General features: G+C 35.7%; 1 protein-coding gene across 1 annotated transcript in view; it reads right to left on the bottom strand.

The window, feature by feature from the left end:
- TPR (translocated promoter region, nuclear basket protein) overlaps positions 1-17582 on the bottom strand; it is a 91298-nt gene extending 73716 nt beyond the window's left edge. The window contains exons 1-15 of the mRNA XM_007953143.1: positions 17513-17582; positions 16850-17146; positions 15389-15493; positions 12989-13062; positions 10113-10209; positions 8838-8941; positions 8323-8487; positions 7794-7886; positions 7311-7391; positions 7145-7232; positions 6261-6401; positions 5736-5827; positions 5271-5468; positions 2864-2971; positions 277-503 (exon numbers count right to left, since the gene is read on the bottom strand). Of these exons, the coding sequence (XP_007951334.1) occupies positions 277-503; positions 2864-2971; positions 5271-5468; positions 5736-5827; positions 6261-6401; positions 7145-7232; positions 7311-7391; positions 7794-7886; positions 8323-8487; positions 8838-8941; positions 10113-10209; positions 12989-13062; positions 15389-15493; positions 16850-17146; positions 17513-17582 (1940 nt within the window). The remainder of the gene's footprint in view (positions 1-276; positions 504-2863; positions 2972-5270; positions 5469-5735; positions 5828-6260; positions 6402-7144; positions 7233-7310; positions 7392-7793; positions 7887-8322; positions 8488-8837; positions 8942-10112; positions 10210-12988; positions 13063-15388; positions 15494-16849; positions 17147-17512) is intronic.
- Between the last annotated feature and the right edge of the window lie 1511 nt (positions 17583-19093).

Raw genomic sequence — 19093 nt, 5'->3', positions numbered from 1 at the left:
AAACTTCTCCTGGCTAGCTTCTTCACCACTATAAAGGTGCTCCTTTATAGAGCATGCTTTTTCCTATTACAGCACTAATCACACTGCACTAAAATAATCCAATTCTTGCCCACCTCACCCATAAACGGAGGCCCCTGAGAGAATTATCTTGTTCATATATTGCTCAATTTTTGTTTTTCCTCTTTGAAATAACTATGTCCCATTATCCAGGAGAGTTTAGAATGCATAACCAGTATTCAATGCTTATTGAACAAACCGAGGTAGTCAACTGCTTACTTGGATGAAGTTGTTTCTTGTTCTTCTCTTTCTCTAGTTTCCCCAAGTTCCCTAAGAGCCACTAAGAGACGCTGATTTTGCTGTTGAAGCTCTTCAATATTTCTGTAAGATACTAGATGCTGTGATATTACTTCAGACGAACTACTTATATCAGCAGAGCTTACTTCCTCATCACGAATGACATGGTTACCCCTTGCTTCTTCAAGTTCCATCAAAAGCACTCTAATCTAAAAATAAGAATTTAAAATTTTAACATGTTACAAAGTAGCACTAGCTTTAATTCTGAAGATGTTTAGAATAGAAACGTTAAAATTAAAATATCACTTAAGAGACTCCAGGAGAAGGATTAATTTGGGGCTAGCTGGGGCCCACATACTGACATGGGTAAGGGGAGGGATGTATGGAAAGAGTCTGTGACCACCATGATAACATTAGGAAAAGGGAGGACACAGAATTGTGCACATAAGAGACAGACGATAGATGCTAATACCAACCAGTGTGCTCACAATACTGCATTACCATTAACACCAAACACCAGGCTACAGAAAAAACACATAAACACCTGAGAGGATAAGATGGGGGCCAGTGAACAGGAGTATATCTAGACCAAGAATAGATTCAGCTGAGGTTAATCTTGCACAGATACCAGTGATACAAAATACCTGCAATCCCTTCAGAAACAAGAGAAGACAGACATAGAGTAATCCCTTGTGGACACCAGACACTGTGGGAGAGAGATCCAATGGATCTACCATCCCAGGACCATAGTACTGGGGGACACCAGACTCAATTGGCACAACAAAACACATAAAAGCCTTGTTCCTCATCCTACTTTGGTGAGTAGCAACTGGGGTCTTAAAAGCTTTTTCAAGTGGTCATCTAAGATGCACCTAATGGTCTCCTAGCATCAGAAGTGAAGAAGAGTGCAAAAACCAAAAAAAAAAAAGGGCATTTGGAAGCAATCAGCCCTAGGACACAATGGCCCTCGAGACCAGAAGAACTAGATGGTGCCTGGCTACAAATGCCCATCACTCAGGAAAGGATCGAATCTGGAGATCCTGGATAGAGTGGGAGAAGAAACATGGAACAATATCCAAAAACTCAATAATGACCAGAATTACTGGTCAGATGGAGTCTGATGAGACCCCCAATACTATGGTCCTGGGATACATTCTAGACCTGGAATAAAGCTCACTTCCAAGGCCTACCTCTTAGCCCAAAAGTAAACAAGATATACACGCAGACCACTCAACCCAGGGCGATGCACCCACATACTCTTGGTAATGCATCTGTTGGAGCAATCGATCTCGGGGTACCAGAGGGGCAACGTTCACATGGAGGAAATGCAGGACAAACAGGAATGTATAACTATGAGGGGCACAGAGGGAGGGTTACTGAGCAGGGAGGGGAGGAGACTGGGTTAGGGTTGGGCATGGTAAATGGAGAGTGAAACTAAATGTACACATAATGTTGAATTATTGAAAAGAAAATATGACTTAAAATAATCTCATTTGCATTACTTGAAATTACTACCATAAAAAACAAAGCATCAAGCTTTATCATTTAAAAAAACCCAAAAACTAAAAACTCACTGCTATCAAGTTGATTCTGACTCATAGTGACCTTCTTGGGTTTCTGAGGCAGTATCTCTATGGAAGTAGACTGCCCATTGCTCAGTCTTCCTTCCGAAGAATGGCTGGTTGGTTTGAACCTCCAGCTTCTGGCTAGCAGTCAAAATACCCTAGGTACGATGCCACCATAATTTATATTATCAAAGAAAATTTTTACGAAGTGATGGTATTTTTAATTTCTCAGCAAGAGTGTAATAAAACCTTTTTAGAAAGTGGCCAAATTATAACTCCAGAAACAGGGCGCCACTTTTGTAAGATAATGACCAAATATAAAACCCACATAGAAATATTTTCTAACTTGTGTGTGCACTTATGTATGTATTGTATGGCAGGGCAGGGAGAGAGTGTGGAAAATAAAGTTTTACGTAAAAAGCAAGAATCCAATGCCATTTATATGAAATTTTTAGGTACGTATATTATTTGCGTGTATATATGTATGCATACTCATAAAAACCAGGGGGAAAAATATAAATGCAACAGATCTGCATTTAGTGCTTGTTAAGTAAAAAAAAAGCAAGAGGATGGGTAATGCATATAGTATGATTTTATTTCCATAAAAACAAATGACTATGAAATATGTTAGCATGTGCTCTGTGTATCATGCATATTAAAAAGCGGTGGAAGGTTATGCAAGTCTGTTAACTTGGTTACGGTCAGGGACAGTGTAGGGGAAAAGATTTTTATTCACCTTAGAATTATTTATTAAATCTAGCACCTATAATTTGAAAATTTATCAAACATTTTAAGGAAAAAAGGTGGAAAAGGCAGATTCTATGAAAAAATCAGGGGTACAACTGTGCTATAGTATATTAGAATCTCTTATGTGGTAATTCTATTTTAGAAACTCATATATAAATTTACTTAACAAGAGTCATAAGTTGTAAAGACAGTGTGACATTGTTACTGGGCAGGCAGTCTAAAAATCAAAATATACCAAACGGAAAAAAAATTCTAACCTGCTGTGAAAGATCTTTTATTTGTATTTCCATTCTTTGATTATCTCTTTCAAGCACAGAAGAATGTTTATTTGCTTTATCAGTGTCCTCCCTCAATCGCTGAATCTCCTTTAAAATGTAAATTTAAATAGAATTTTAAATGACTCATCTAGGAATAACAAAAGCACAGTGCTCACATATCACAGAAATCAGCTCTTAAACTGAAAACATTTTATATAACATAGTAGCTTCTAAAACAGAGATATTATTCTACATAAATATGAACATACATATTCCTTAATATCACAAATCCTGCCCATCATCAAATGAAAATCAGAGGGAATTTAGCTCTTACCCTTATCCCATTCATTGTCAATTAAAATCTTATAGCCACACCAAATTCATAGCATATTATTAATTGACATCTCAGAAATACCCTCAAGAGTTTCGTCCATGAGACAAAAACATAGGACTAAACTGCTGTTAATAACCACTATTACACAGGTCATCTGAAAACACATATAAGAAGTAAAAAACAGGCAAGTAACAAACATGAGGTAAGAGTCATTAAAGACTTGCTTTATAAAGAAGGCATCAGAATTATTTAAGACATTGGCAGCAGCCAATGTCATAAGGCTGTTAAAAATAAAATTATAGATTATGTAGCACTTTGCAAAGTGTCACATGAACAATATCATGGGGCGATTTAGAGGTAAAGTTTTAAAGAGAAGGCTACAAGCATAAAGTTCTCTCTGTAATCTATAAAGTTTTATTTGAAATTCACGCTCTTTTATACCTTAATGTGTTGTTTTCACATAAATGTTCCAATACTACAAGTCAAAGGCCAAACCAAAACCAAACTCTGCTATCAAGTCGGATCCAACTCATAGCGACCCCTCATGGGTTTCTGAGGTGGCATCACTATAAAAGCAGATTGCCCAGTCTCCCTTCCGAAGAGTGGCTGGTAGATTTGAACCGCCAGCCTTCTGGTTAGCAGTTATGCCTTAGGCACTATGGCATATTTATCCTGGCATTCAAGTATCTTTCAGGACACTGCCCTAAAGGTATACCTAACCCAATTTCAGTAGAAACAAAAATATGAAAAAAATGAAGGAGGCAAACATTCATGAAAGAAAAGCTATTTAAACGTAGCATTTGAAATGTACAAATCTACTGAGATAAAATTGGAGTATGACGACAAGGAAGGAAGCAACTTGGTCATGAAACCATAAGATCCTTCCTAACAAATGAACATGAAAAGAACTAGACTGCAGGGGACATGATATGCTAAGGACAGAAGGTTCAGCTATAAAGATGCAGAAATTACATTTCTCAGCAGTCACGGGGGAAAAAAAATAAGATTTTTATTATTACTGTTACTGTATACTCAATGAAGAAGTAAACAGCTTTTTTCTACAATTAACAGCTACTGTTACCTAACTGCTTTCGACCTCACTATCTCCCTACAAGGAGAATCTAAAAAGGAAATACTTCTCTAATGTACTTGGAAATTTAACTTAAAATAAATCATTTGGGAATGATGTAAGAATCTGTACTCTAGCAGCAACTAAACCCAAGTGGTAACAATAAGAAACCAAAGAAGACCTAATTGGATACAAGGGGCTTCTTTTTAAACCACATTGGGGGAGGAATGCTGTCAAAAAGCCAATACTCCCAGCCAGGGAAACATCATTTGAATTCCTTTGATTCAGGAGGAAGAGTCCATTAGATACAAACACTTGAATTTAGGATGACCTGTAAATTACAATCCACAATAGCAGTAGAGGTTTAATTCTGAATTAAAAGAAGCTACTATCTTCTTCAAAGAGAAAGAAAGACAGAAATAAATTTCACTTTGGAATAAGACACAAATTGATTTTATAAATAAAATTTGTTTAAAGTAGCTATTAAAAAGTAATCTTAAAATTTATTACTTTTTACAAATTTTTTTGGCACTTCTAAAATGCAAAGAAACAGTAAAACAATAATGCATGTAAAAATTTGCCAAATTGTGAAAGAATTTAAAAACAGGAGTCTTGTGGTCAAACAATGTATTATTTCTAGACAGAATATCACAACTATTTGACAAAGAATAACATGCTAAATTTGGGATAATTCTATTAGAAAGAAAGATTATTTTAATTTGAAAATTGGCAAAGGTGTTTTGACTATTTTCCACTAGAAAACCTAAGGATAACATAATAAATAGCTTCAAAAATGTAAAAGGTTCTCTTCATTTTAAGTGACAAAAAACAGAACTTTTTGTGATTTGAGCTATTTAACAATGCAATGAGAGGCTTCAAACTAAAATTATCATATCACAGAAAAAGCCTATTTGGCTTTTTCTAACTGAAATACTTAAGAAATTAGCTAATAAATAATCTCTCATTTGTATTTTTTCCAATTAAAATTTAGGAATGGAACCAACCTTCATAGCTTGTTCAAGTTTAACAGATAAACTTGCCACAGCTTTCTGTGCACGTTCATACTCTTCTCGCTGGCGTTTCAAAATCGGTGCTTTGGCTTCAACTTCTTTCACTATTTCATCTAGATACTTATTAATTCTTTTGTTCTCTAGTTTCTCCAAAAGCAACTGATCCTGTGTTTCCACATAAGCATTATACAGCTGAAAGTAGAAGAGGTATCTTTTCAGATCTAAGCACCAAAGAAGTATGTTGCCACTCTAGCTTCATCATAAACATTCTTCAGCTGTTATACAAGATGAATGTGTTTCTTATATGCTCTACAGATTCATGAATCAAGAAAGCCTTTCCTAGAGTGATACATTACTCATCAGATGATTTAAGAATATTTTTTCTGAGGATTAAGGTTTCAGAGAGATCTGAACACTACTGTTCAGAAAAATAATAGCAAGATTTAATATCATCCTTACCTCAGTTAATTTCATGCCAGGTTTCACTATCTTAGCTACAGCTGCTGCAGTAGGAGACATGGCTGCAAGTTCTTCTTCAGATAAAATGGCTCCTGTGCCATACACACAAATTTAGCATATTTTTATGAAACTGCCAATTAAAACCCACTATTGTTTTTCAAGATAGTAAAAGGTTAAGTGACCTCTACTGTACAATACATATTAACTCTTATGAAGATTTTAAAATGAGACATTCAATAGTCATATAACACAATCAAATCCTAAAAATCATGTAGTAATTACCCTTAAGACTATCCTGGAAACTGGCATACAATTTTGTGTGCCCCACTAGTACTAATAACTGACAATCCAGTACATATACAGCTAAGGATATTAATTTTAAAGTAAAAAACACATTTCAATGATATAACTTAATGGGATTACCCCAATCACAGCATAACAAAAACACTATTAGTTAAATTAAACGACTACTACATAGAGAAGTCTTAATATTTCAAACCATTAATAAGCATCTATTGTGCATACCTTTACGTTTTGTGGCAGAAAGCAGGTCATTTGCATTCTCCAGTTCTTTCTCCAATTTTCTTATTTTCTCAACCATTTCTTTTTCCATTTGATCTTTAGATTCTTCCACCTCTAGAAGATGATCTTGTATTGCTTTGTTGGCTAAAGAATTTTTAAAGGCAGAATACCAAACACATAATTATGATCTTGCAACTTATAAAACATAGAACAATATTCATTATTTTTTCCCTTCAGGAGACATTAAATTCTAAAAAGGCTGTGGCTGACAGTTACCAACTGAAAACTCCCTGTACTTAGAACTCCTCAAGTGCCCTTGCTTGGTAAGTACGTTTCCCCTCTTGATGCTTTTTACCCAAAGGGGAAGATAAAGGAAAGTCAAATCGTAAAACAAAGTTGCTCTAGGAAGATCTTTGGTTTCAATTTTGATGTTTAGCCTGAAGTAAAGAAAATGAATGGATGAAACCATGCATAACTACCTTATACTACACAAAAAGCAAGAATTTATGGACATCGAGAACTTTGCAATACCCTATTGATAATATACAAAAATTAAGACTTACTTGATTTAATATGTACAAGCTATAAATCCAAATGCACTAATCTAAGTAAATGTTTCAAAAATTAAAGAAATTTTCCCATAAGAAATCAGAAAATCATATATACATAAGGCTATTAGATGAAAGAAACAAATAACTATATTTCCAAATACAGTATTTGCTGAATATACAATTGAGTTTCTTAAAAGCTCTTTTATCCATGTCAATTTTGTCCCTCATAAATGTTAGTTTGACCTCTAAATCCAACAATCTACACACAAATGTAAAGAAAAAAGTGACCTTCCACTGAATAACAAGATAGTATTTCCCATAATTGTAAACCCTCACCTTCACCAGCTTCTTTCAAAAGTTTGTGTAGTTCATCCACTGCCCGGGTCAGTTCATTGCTTTTTGCTTCTGAGTCATCAGCAGCACTCTAAAAGTTAAGCTTAAAGGTTTACTTCATAGCCATTAATGCAAGATTAGGATATCAAGTATGTGATGTAAGATTTACCTTGTACAAGTTAGAGAGTTTTATATGAGCATTCAATTCATTGTGGAATTTCTCTTCCATATTGGCCTGCTGTTCCTTGGCCTGAAAAAATAACCCAATTATAGCAGCCTAGTTTGAACAAAATTTAAAATTTTTATCACACGCTAAGATAAAAAAAAATCTATTTTGTAATGTAGGAGAAAGAGATTAGAACACTAAAATTTTTAAAATCAGACAAAGATGTACCACTTGATGGGTAAAATATTAATCATAGTTTTATTTTAAACAGAATAGTTAAGTGATATTAAAATTAACCCATACTGATTTTTTTAGATAGTGTGTTCTGGATACAGCATGTAACTGCTATTTCTGATTTTAGCCATTTTAGCCTAGCTACATTTAGTCTGGCAGTGTTATGGTACCTGGTACAATTTAAAACTTGACACCATTCTGTAATCAGCTTCATAAATGCTGTAATATTTTTGTACAAGTGAGTATCTATACCTCTTTCAATTTGGTCAACAGATCCTCTACATGCTTCTGAAGATGCTCATTTGATGTTTTCAAGCCATTCATCTGTTCTTCCATTCTAGAAACCTGGAAACATAATGCAGAGTAGGGGAATATGTGATGTAAACCGAAATTAATTTGATATGAAGTGTATGCTGACAAGCAAAAGCAAAACAACCCCTTCGGGGGAGAAAAATTACATAAAACATGTACATTTAGGAAAATGAAACTCATGGAACAGTGAGTCTGGATTTAGCTCACAAAAACTTATTACTGTTTCTTAAACATATGTCTTAGGAAAAATACATCATATGGTAGTACCAAGATTCATCAAAGAATATCATAATTTTTTTATTTAATGCAGTTTTGGTTTCTTGGGCTAAACATTAACATGAGTTAAGTCCTTAATATTTCACCCCTGATCTTATCATACACTTGAGACCACTGAATAAATTTTTAATAAACTGGAACACATAAATAAGCTGTACCCTATATGGAAAAAATATAATTTTACTATATTTACCTCTTCTTTTTTGTTTTCCAGATTACATTTAAGCTCTAGGATCTCATTTCCTTTTTCTCTGCCAAGGGCAAGAAGTTCATCGGTTTTGGTTTTTAACTCTGTATTCAGCCATGTATTTTGATTATGTAGTAATTCTTTCTCTTGCTCCAAACGTTTCTCTCGATACTAAAGAAAGCCAAGAAAATAAAGCTTATAGTCATTCCATATGGGCATTCAAAAAGGCTGTCTATAGATAAGAGACACAAGCAGAATTCCATTTTAAAATATAAGTGTATATATTCATTGATTCCTGACTACCAGGAAAAAACAGCAGGATAAGAAAAACAAAATAAATTTCATAACCAAAAAAGTTCAATTAAAAGTGGCCTAATATGCCAGTCTCTGACAATAAAAATAAAACATAGCTTTTACCTACATTAACAGATATTTAATAACCTATGTATATTTAAAATTTAATTTAGTTAAGTTTTGCTCAAAAACAGTATTTTGTGAATCAGGAATCATTTGTCACTTACCTTAACAGAAACATCAGAAGCTTGAAGTTCATCTAATTTTAACTGAAGTTCACCCTTTGTTGTATTGCTGTCTTTAAGCTTTTCATTTAAACGTTTAACATCCTCTAGAATTTGAAAATAGTGAGTAATTAGGACTTTGTGGACACAAACATCAATAATGTTGTCTCTAGAAATAAAAACATTTAATACAAAGTAGTTCTCAATTCTATTTTAACTTGTTTATGCCATACTTAATCAACAATTTAATGTTAACCAATAGGTTAAAAATCAAGTAAATTCATGGACTCAGGCAAGCAAATTAACAATATTGGTTATTTTAAACACAGCAACTTAAGCTAAACATTCAACATCAACCCTAATTTTCCTGATATATACCCTAAGATCTACTGAAGTTTTTAGAAATCGCTATGAGTCGGGGCCGACTCGATGACACATAACAACAACAACAACAAAGTTAAGTTAAAAAGTCAATGATGCACATAAAAACCTTCACCTCAAAACAGAGTATACATGTTTAATTTTCTTTATATTCCCTAACATCTAGGTTTTTATGAAAAAAATTCCTCTAATTTTACCTACTTACTAGCTGAAAAACATTAACAAATACTCTGATGTAACTCTTTCTATGACTGGAAGTAGTTACTTAATTAAATGTTATTGTATAGCAACATAAATATCTGAAAATTCTTCTCTTTTTCTTCTATAATTTTCAAGAATTTTGTTAAAAGGAACCAAGGAGAACTTGATCTCATTAGCTCTAATACTTAAAACTCATGTTCACCTGAATACATCAGATGTACTGTATAGTACATTCTGGGTTTATTATATCCTATATTTACTTATTTTTTATTTCTAATTCCTAACCCCTTTCAGTCTATCCATTTTTAAACATGGTCTATCTTTTTGGGTTTTATATTGAATGCTTATGGATAAGAAGTGTGTTTGTATAAAATAAAGGAATTCAACCTTTACAACTGAACATTCAAATTACTTCCAATTTGTTATTACAAATAATACTGTAATAATAATATGTGTGTGTATACATATATATACTACATGTAAGCCTTGATATAAAAATTACTTGAGGTGAGTTTTTCATTTGTGCACTTCAGTAGGAAATAATAAATAGATTATTCTGAACTCTATCTTGAACTATCAGTATAGAAACATCAGCAACAGAAATGAACTAGGATTAACCTCTAACACTTCTAGGAGAGAAAGGAAGGAAAGAGGCTGGAGACTAAAGCACTTCTTAGTGATGTTTATTCTTCACACCTGTTAAATATTCAAGTTCTTGAGATAGTCTCTCATTGGTTCTAATTAAGTCTCTTTTCTCAGCTTCTAATTCTTCCTTTGTTCTTGTAAATTGGCTCTGTCATAGAAAAGAATAAAGGTAACAAATTTAAATAAGAAAACCGAGTGAGTCAATCAATACAGGAATTAGAATACAAAATTGGCACTTTAGTTTACATTACTTCCATTTAAAAATGGTTATTCTTTTTCATATATCTTATATATCGAAACCTTAAAAATTACCCATAATCCCAACACTTGTGTTCATACTCTGGATTTTTCTAATTACTCTGACTCATACAAATTTGTCCCATGTTCCTCTGATTGTATGGAAATGTTCTAATTACTTAAACATGTCTATAAAATATTTGATTTGCTTTTAATTTTTTTCTTGTAACATTTCAACAACTACCACTGGATTTACAACTTGGTTCTACTTACTTCTCAAAAAAGATTCTTAGAAATGAAATTACTTAAAATAATCGTAATACATATTTTCAAATTGCTTTTCAGCAAAACAGTAGAATTTTATGCATTTCAGTCATAAGTGCGAGTCTCAAGTCAACCATGTCAGAAGTGAAAATTATTACAAAAGGAATGAATATAAGGAAGAAAGCAAAGGAGAGAGAAAAAGAAACTGATGTTAAGGTAGGGAGGGGAATAGCATCTTCTGCCCCCACCCCCCACATCTTTCTAATTAAAAGTTCTGTAAAACAACTTTTATATTGCCACTGGTCATTTGTACAGCTTTCTCTCTGATACTTACACATATATGAATATATATATAAACGTATATACACACATATACATGTATACATATGTACCTACACACGTGTTTTCTTTTCCTATTTCCCCCTTGAATTATTTTATGATTTGAAAGCAGTTATTACGTTACTGAGGCAAAATGAAATGAAAAAAAACTTTTTAAATCATTTATTTGCATTTTAGTTTTTAAATGGAGAGCCTAAAGCTTTTACTGGATAAAGTATCACTATCATTTAGTTTTAACACTGTATTTATGTTTAGAAATCCTTTCTCAGTCAGGAGTCAAATAAGTCATATTATTTTCTGTTTCATGTTAATACTTCATATTTTAATAATCTGATCCAACTAGAAATTATCTGGAATAGAGTGAGGTCAGGTAGTATAGTGCCTAAGGAACTTGAATGCTAACGAGAAGGCTGGCGGTTCAACCCCAGCCCCCACACTCCTCAAAAGGAAGGTTGGGCAATCTACTACCATAGTGATACTGCCTCGGAAACCCAAGAAGGGATTGCTGAATCGGGTCCAATTCGACGGCACATAACAACAACAACAAGACTAAGGTCAAGGTCTGTCTTGATATTCTAATCCATACTTCTCATCAGCCAATTGCTCAAATATAATTGGTAAAAATAAATCTAAACATCTGAAATTGCTTTGAGTTACTTTTACTTTACTTTGAAATATAGAATTCAAGTGTTTGTGGATTCCAAGCTAAAGAAATCCTAAAACGGCAAATATTTATGTGTGCACGTGCATGCTATGTTACCAAAATATAGACCTAGTTTTAGTTGATTCACAATTTGTGACCACCCATCCATACCCCTCCAAAAAAAGTTAAGATCCTGTATACAGGGTTTATTTCTTCATTATATAGTTTTATTGTTCTCTATGGTCTTACACGGGAGCTCTGGTGGCAAGTCAAGTGCCTAAGGCATTTGACTGCTAACCAGAAGGCTGGCACTTCAAACCCACCAGCCACTCCTTGGAAGGAAGATTGAGCAATCTATTCCACAGAGATACCACCTTGGAAACCCAAGGAGGGGTCGCTATGAGTCAGATCCGATGCAATGGCAGTGAGTTTGTTTTTTTTTAAATGGTCTTATACAAATTTCTACATGCTTTAATAATCATACTTTACAAAGCATTGTAATAGGAGGCTAGGCAAATACTTTTAAGAGGGTAGTTTTCCAAAATTATCCAATTGATTACCTCCTGTTTATTTTTTCCAATCACCTTTAGAACTTACAGCATCCAATTTAACTTATCTTACTTGGGTATAGTCAAAATACATTAAATCAACACATTAATTTGGAAACTCTTCCCATCAAGGAATATGCTATATGTACCTCTGGTTTTATTAAGGGACACTTCTGTAGCTTTCAGTAAAGTATCTGAATTTTCCTTATGTAAGTACTTATCTCTTTTACAAGGTATTTCTAAGTATATTATGGAGTTTGTACATCTAGTGAGTCTTCCTTTTATAGATTTAAAGAAATTACTTTTAATTCAATATGAAATCTTTTACTTTCAAATCAAATGTAAATTTTAAGAGTCTAGCTTTCTTGATGTAACTACATTATTAAAGAAATTGCTCAGCAATTCTTGCAATCCCTAACGTTATTTTTATCACTGCTTAAAAGAAATGGCTATTGCTGTGGAAATCATCTAAATTCCAACGACATAAAAAGACCTGGAACAACAACTGGACCATAGTAAGCACTCAGTGGATAACTACCAAGAGAAACAAAGGTAGATAAGCAGATACGTAGGCAGAGAGATGGATCCTCAAAATTCCATCCTATGTGAAGCTCTACAGTACTTTACTTTTCGTGAGAATTCAAAAATATCACAACCCAAGGACTACAGGCTAAAGGTAAATTGTTTTTATATCTAGTAGCAATATACTCTAATGGTTAAGAGGAATGCCCAATCAATAAAATATATAAAGATCCAATTAAAAAAATGTATGTTTTTGTTAGGAAATTTTCCTAGTAAGATGCTTCATCTTCGCATTGACTAAATAACTGATAAACACATACTTCCTCAAGTATTATATTTATAATTAGCTTTATCCACATGAATAATACTTTTACCTGAATGGCAATATTACGATCGTGAGTAATTTCAAGTTCTTTGTTTTTCTCAGTTAGTGCCTTCAGTTGATTGTCTGGATAAGAGAAATTTTATGAACATACACACATTAGCATAGGAATTACAATAACAGACACCAAAAGACATTTTAAAAATGAGGAATCTGAGGCTGCAAAAGACTGAGTTTTACAAAATCACATTTCAAAATTCGCTACATTCCTAGATCAAAATCTGAAATGTGCTACCTTGTCTCAAAAAGGGGCATTTGTGACAATTCTTGGCAACACTTACAGGAAAGAGCACATGCAATCAGAAAATTCCTTAATTTTCAATGGCATCCTCTAAATCAAACTATAAAACAGTGATTTACATACACCAAACCAAATCCATTGCTGTTGAGTCGATTTGACTCATAGCAACCCTAAAAGACAGAGTAGAACTGCCCCATGGGGTTCTGAAGACTTTCTTTAGGGAAGCAGACTGCCAAATACTTTTCCCAAAGCAGCTGATGAGGTTGAACCATCAACCTTTTGATTTTGAAATGATCAATTCCTCAATCTCCATTCATTACGGGTTATCTTCCCTTACACGGTTTACTTTCTAAACATACACAAAAAATTAGGAAGAATATATTTTTAAAAATGTTCTTCTGCTAAACCATATATATGGTATGTGCTGGCAACTGAATGAACAGATACATTACTACTTTCAATCTTAACTTACATGTACGTTGTTTGTCGTTACGTGCCGTCGCGTCAGACCCAACTCATAGCAACCCCTTCTTGGGTTTCCAAGGCAGTATCACTACGGAAGTAGATTGCCCCATCTTCCTTCCGAGGAGTGGCTGCTGGGTTTGAACCGCCAGCCTTCTGGTTAGCAGTCAAGTGCCTTAGGCACTACGCTGTGTATACAACTGGCTTACCTAAAAAAACTATTCACTAAAATTTTCTATTTTGTTTTAAAGCTGTTTTTTTGCTTTCCAGCCTTACAGATCTGAGCTCTAAATTAAAAATACAAATATAATTCTACACTCCAAGGGAGGCATTGTATCTGCCTTCATCAAGCCAGTTATAGCCCTAGCTTTCTCTTTTTCCAGCTCTCATAATATGTAACCAGAGGCATTTTTCTGAAATTCTTTAACACCACTGCTGAAGATAACACTATGAACAGATGATGACCCAAATCTACTCAGTATTTATATCTCAGATGTACACATGTGATTTTATACACACACACACACACACACACACACACATCTTTAAAATGAGGTATTCTCAATAGTTGCAAAAGCAGCAAAAAAAATGTTACAACTCTGACAAATAGATAACAGCATGGACCTGCTAACAGGTAAGGTTATTTTAACCTGTTCCTTGATTATTAGCTACCTATTTTCCTTCCCCAACAACCTAAATAAAATCTAGCAATATCTAAAACAGTAGTGTCTACTCTTTCAGAAAGATGTTAACAATTGCTTTTTTCAATTGTATATAAAAAGCATATGGCACATCATCCTCCCAAGATCTGTCAGGAACTTTAACTAAGATACTGTGAACTGTCTAGAAAATAACGGTAAGAAACCCAAAAAGGAAAATAGCTTTCACAAGAACTGAGCTTTAAAGAAGAAATATCATCCTGAGATTCACTCACAGAATTAAAACATAAATGTGCTAGACTCTCCAGCATTGCTTGGAAATCATTTTAATGAACACGATGGCCAAGGTCCAGTACCAAAACCCTTTCATTTGCTCTGTGGATTTCTACATACACAGACACAAAAACCATAAATGTGCTAAAATTGAATTAACAGACTTTATTCAACATAAAAAAAAATTATTCTCTTTTTCAGTTGCTTAATCCTTTAGCCTTTTCAAAATGCTTTCAAACTATCACAATTGCTCTATAAGGCTATGTTAAGTAGATGGACTTGCAGATCTAGGTATTTTACAGTAATAGTAAGACAGTGATGTAATTTATAAAATAACTTTTAATAGCAAAGTTAAAATTAGAATCCAGGCCTCCTGACCATTAGCCCTATGCTCTTGTAAAGTCTTTACCCTGTGTGGAAAAAATAAAAAATCCCAAGTGAAAAAAATAATTCGTTGTTGTTATATACCGTTGAGTCTGACCCAACTCATAGCAACCCTTACTTGGGCTTCCAAGGAGTTATCACTACGGAAGTAGATTGCCCAACCTTCCCTCTGTAGAGTGGCTGGTGGGTTTGAACCGCCAGCCTTCTGGTTGGTAGTCAAGTGCCTTAGGCATTACGCTACCAGAGCTCCTGAAAACAATGATAGTAATCTGTATTTCCACATTCAGGAAATAAATATTTTCAAAGCATAGTAGAAGGGTTTGAAAATCTCAATATTCTAAGAATACTTATTAATGTGTCATTCAATACTTACTGAGTTTTTCTAGTTCAAGCCGCAAGTTTTGGCAGTCTCGGGTTTCATTCACCAGTCTTTCCTGACTGTGGGAAAGCCTCTTCTCTATCTCGAAGTACTGTTGTTCTACAGAAAAGAAAAAAATAAAATCAACCATACACGTATACATGTTGTCAACACTGCCAACTTTAATTTTAAAATTCAGAATACTGTAAAAGATATACAGTATTGAAATTGTATCCCAAATGGAAAATTTGACTCAAGATAAACAGACCAAGCAATGGAAAGAGCTTCATCTAACATTTACAACTGACTTGTATGAGAAGAGAAAATAAGGCATAAAGTGGTTCTACAATTTATGAACATCTTCAATATGCCTTATTTATTTTAACAATTTTCTCTAGATATCAGTAGACCATTTGGCATAAGGCAGAATTAAAAAAATAAACAAAAATATATACACATGTGAAAAAACTGTTTAGCTTTGCTTTACAAGGTTTGCTTTACAATAACCAAAATAATACTTGAGAAGCTATTAGTGTAGATTACTAGAGTATTATATTACTAAATTCATGTAAAAATAAAAATGTGTATTTCCCAAGAGACTGAATCTGGTTTAGCATAATATCAAGTACGAAGCAGAGAGGCAATCTTCATTGTGGACTTAATGAACAGAATGCAGCATACTTCGTTCAGCTTTGGGATTCAGAGTGCCGCCTAATTTTCAACATCAATTCTGCTTGATAATTATACTTCTTCAAAGCAAAAATGTATTCAGAATTTGCCACTTAACAACAACAAAAAAGTACAAACTCCCCCAAATGGTAAACTAAGACACAAGACAGAAAGGTTGTATTTTACCAATTGTAAAAAATTTCCTAACCTTCAAGGTTGGTCAAGTCACAACTGTCCTAAGGCGTCCTTATTTGAGGGTCTACCAAAGTTACTTATAAACAGGTCTTTACTTTCTATTAAACTCCAAATTTTAGAGAGAAACTATTGTATTAAACTTATCTACTGCACATGCACTACGTTTCTAGCACCGTTATTCACCTAAACCATTTTTGTCACTATCTAGTTGAACCACACAGTGGCACACACACCAAGAACTAGGGCATGAAGTGATCAGAGGAAGGACCTCGAATGCAGGCAACTAGAAAATAAAGGAAACAGGTTAGGTATTCTAAGCTTAGAAGATAATGAAAGGGAAAATAAAGATAGATAAAAGTCGCCATCTGAGGCAAGTCTGGTATAAAGAAACCAAAACAGTCACACACACAACAATGGAACTAAGTGCAAATTAAGATTAAAAAAAGAAAAGTCCTTATCAAACTGTGAAAGGAGTAAGAAAGAACAGGCCGAGGGTTCCTAGGCAGCACGGAAAACGATGCTACTACTCAGGGTCGTAGAAAAAATGTGAGCTAGCAAAGGGAAAAATACTAGAAGAACTGAGAACAAAGGCGGAAAATACGTTTCACTTACCGCTCTCCACCTTGAATTTTTCGTGCCGCCCCTTAAGGCCATCGATCTCCGATTGTTGATCAGCAAGGAACTTTTCAAGTTTGTTCTGGACGGACTTAGGTAACTTGTTCAGCTCCGTGCGCTCCAGGACTTGCTGCAACACTGCCGCCATGTCGGCCGTGGCAGGGGCCGCAGCAGCCAACAGAGGAGAGGTGAAAAAAGACGAAGACCAGAGCCCAGAAGCCTGGGCCGTCGCGTCCGTCTCCTCCCTTGGTGGCTCCCGCGCGCCTGCCCGCCGCAGACTCCCGCGGCGGGACCCTGGGAAATCGAGTACTGCTCTAACAGTGGCACAACGCTACCCACACAGCCCGCGCCCAAAATGCGCGCGCAGCCGCCGGGGGCTGTGCAGCCTGGGAATTCGAGTTCAGAGAAGGCGCCTGACCCCCACCGTACACTCCAATTTCCGGTTCCCCTTTCCACCCACTGCAGGAACACAGGCTTCTGGGAAACGTAGTGTTTTCCACAATCCTTTCCAAGAGCCCAATCCCGCACCGCCCATTCCGTTTCCTCCTCTCTCCCCGTACTCCGACTCTCCTTGCCCAGTAATATTCCGTTGTCCGCGCGGTGGCGCCACAGACGTACTCGTCAACCGCGTCCCTCCCTGAAGAGCTGAACGACCCTTACCCTCAAAGCCCCGAGATGTCATGGCTCGTCCTCTTTGGCGGTTTCTAGACACTGAGCCACTAGAGGGCATCGGTCCCAGCAAGGCCGGACAACAGGCGCCGGGCTACCGCCACTCTCTCAATGGCGCCCGGAAGGGGGCGGGTTGGCGACCGCAGTTGCTTTGGCAGAGGCGCTGTACAGGGAAGGGAAGGGGCGGCTGTACGTCATCAGTCTACGCCACCAAACTCCGAAGACCCCGAGTTTAGGGAGGGAAGTCGGTCGCTTTCTGATGAATTCATTGCCTGTAGCGCTGGAGGGAAATCTGTCCCCCCCACACCAAAGCCATCACTCTGAAACCTCTACTGCCGCATACTGACAGTTCGACCGGTTTATCTGCCACGAGTGCACGTTGTAAGTACAGGTGAGTTAGTTTAAGGGTATAATATTTACTGATGTCTGGGTTTATGCGGACTTGGATACAGAAAGATCCCTCTTCAGGGGAAAGAGGAGGGGACAGAATGTAGGAAACGTGTGGACAGACATGGCAGTACACACCCAAGTCCGGCTGTGACAAACTTCTCTTATTTGAAACAGCGTAACCAGCTGCCATTGATTAATTGGTTCTGGGTGATTCAGCGTTCAGGGGCCCGACTAATTTTTTCAGAAAGAGGCTTTTAAAAAAGCAGGAGTTGAAAACCTTATAGAGCACAGTTCTACTCTGACACACATGGGGTCGCTGTGAGTGGAATTGACTCGAGGACACCAGATTTGGTTTATGTTGTAATGTTGCATAAAGATTTCGACATATTTCTGATTGGTAGTACGCTATGAGTCGAGTCGACTCGACAGCAGTGACGTTTTTTTTTGTTTTTTTTTTAGTACTGTATATTGATATTTTTTGAAATTTAAAAGAATTGTAAAAACTTTGTGAAAGAAGTTTTCTAACACATTTTTAGCAGCTCTGGTAGCGTAGTGCCTAAGGCATTTGACTGCTAACCAGAAGGCTGGCGGTTCAAATCCACCAGCCACTCCTCGGAAGGAAGTTTGGGCAATCTACTTCTGTAGTGATACTGCCTGGGGAACCCAAGGAGGGGTCGCTATGCGTCAGAACTGACTCCACAGCAGTGAGTTTGGTTTTTGGTTAACACATTTTCAGAAACCACTTCTCACCCTTCCACCATAACAGGAGTTAGGACTTTATTTCCAAATCGTAATTCGGTGTCTTTTAAGCTGAATGTGTAGGTTCTAACTTGCTGGATTCTTCATTAAAAACAAGATGTTTATGTTGTCCTTCCTGCAAGTCCCACGGTCTTAGGCCTTTTGTGAACCTGTGGTATTCTGACATGAAAGTTTATTCACCTTTTCTTCACTTTTTTCTGAATTGGTAGCTGTGAAAACATCTAAGAAATATAAACTGACACATTTAACTTATATTTTGTTGTAACTAAAAAAAAATGTTAATGAGGAGCTTAATGTTGATTATTTATATCTTCTATAAGTACTTTAACAAGGCTCCGGGAATTGATGGCATACCGATTGAGATATTTCAACAAACAGATGCCCCATTGGAGGCACTCACTCAGTTATGCCAAGAGATTTGGA

This window comes from Orycteropus afer, unplaced genomic scaffold (assembly GCF_000298275.1).
Source record: "Orycteropus afer afer isolate SDZICR_OR568_19922 unplaced genomic scaffold, OryAfe1.0 scaffold00373, whole genome shotgun sequence".
Lineage (NCBI taxonomy): Eukaryota > Metazoa > Chordata > Mammalia > Tubulidentata > Orycteropodidae > Orycteropus > Orycteropus afer.
The sequence above is the reverse complement of the archived record's forward strand: the minus strand, read 5'-3'. Positions and strand labels throughout refer to the sequence as shown.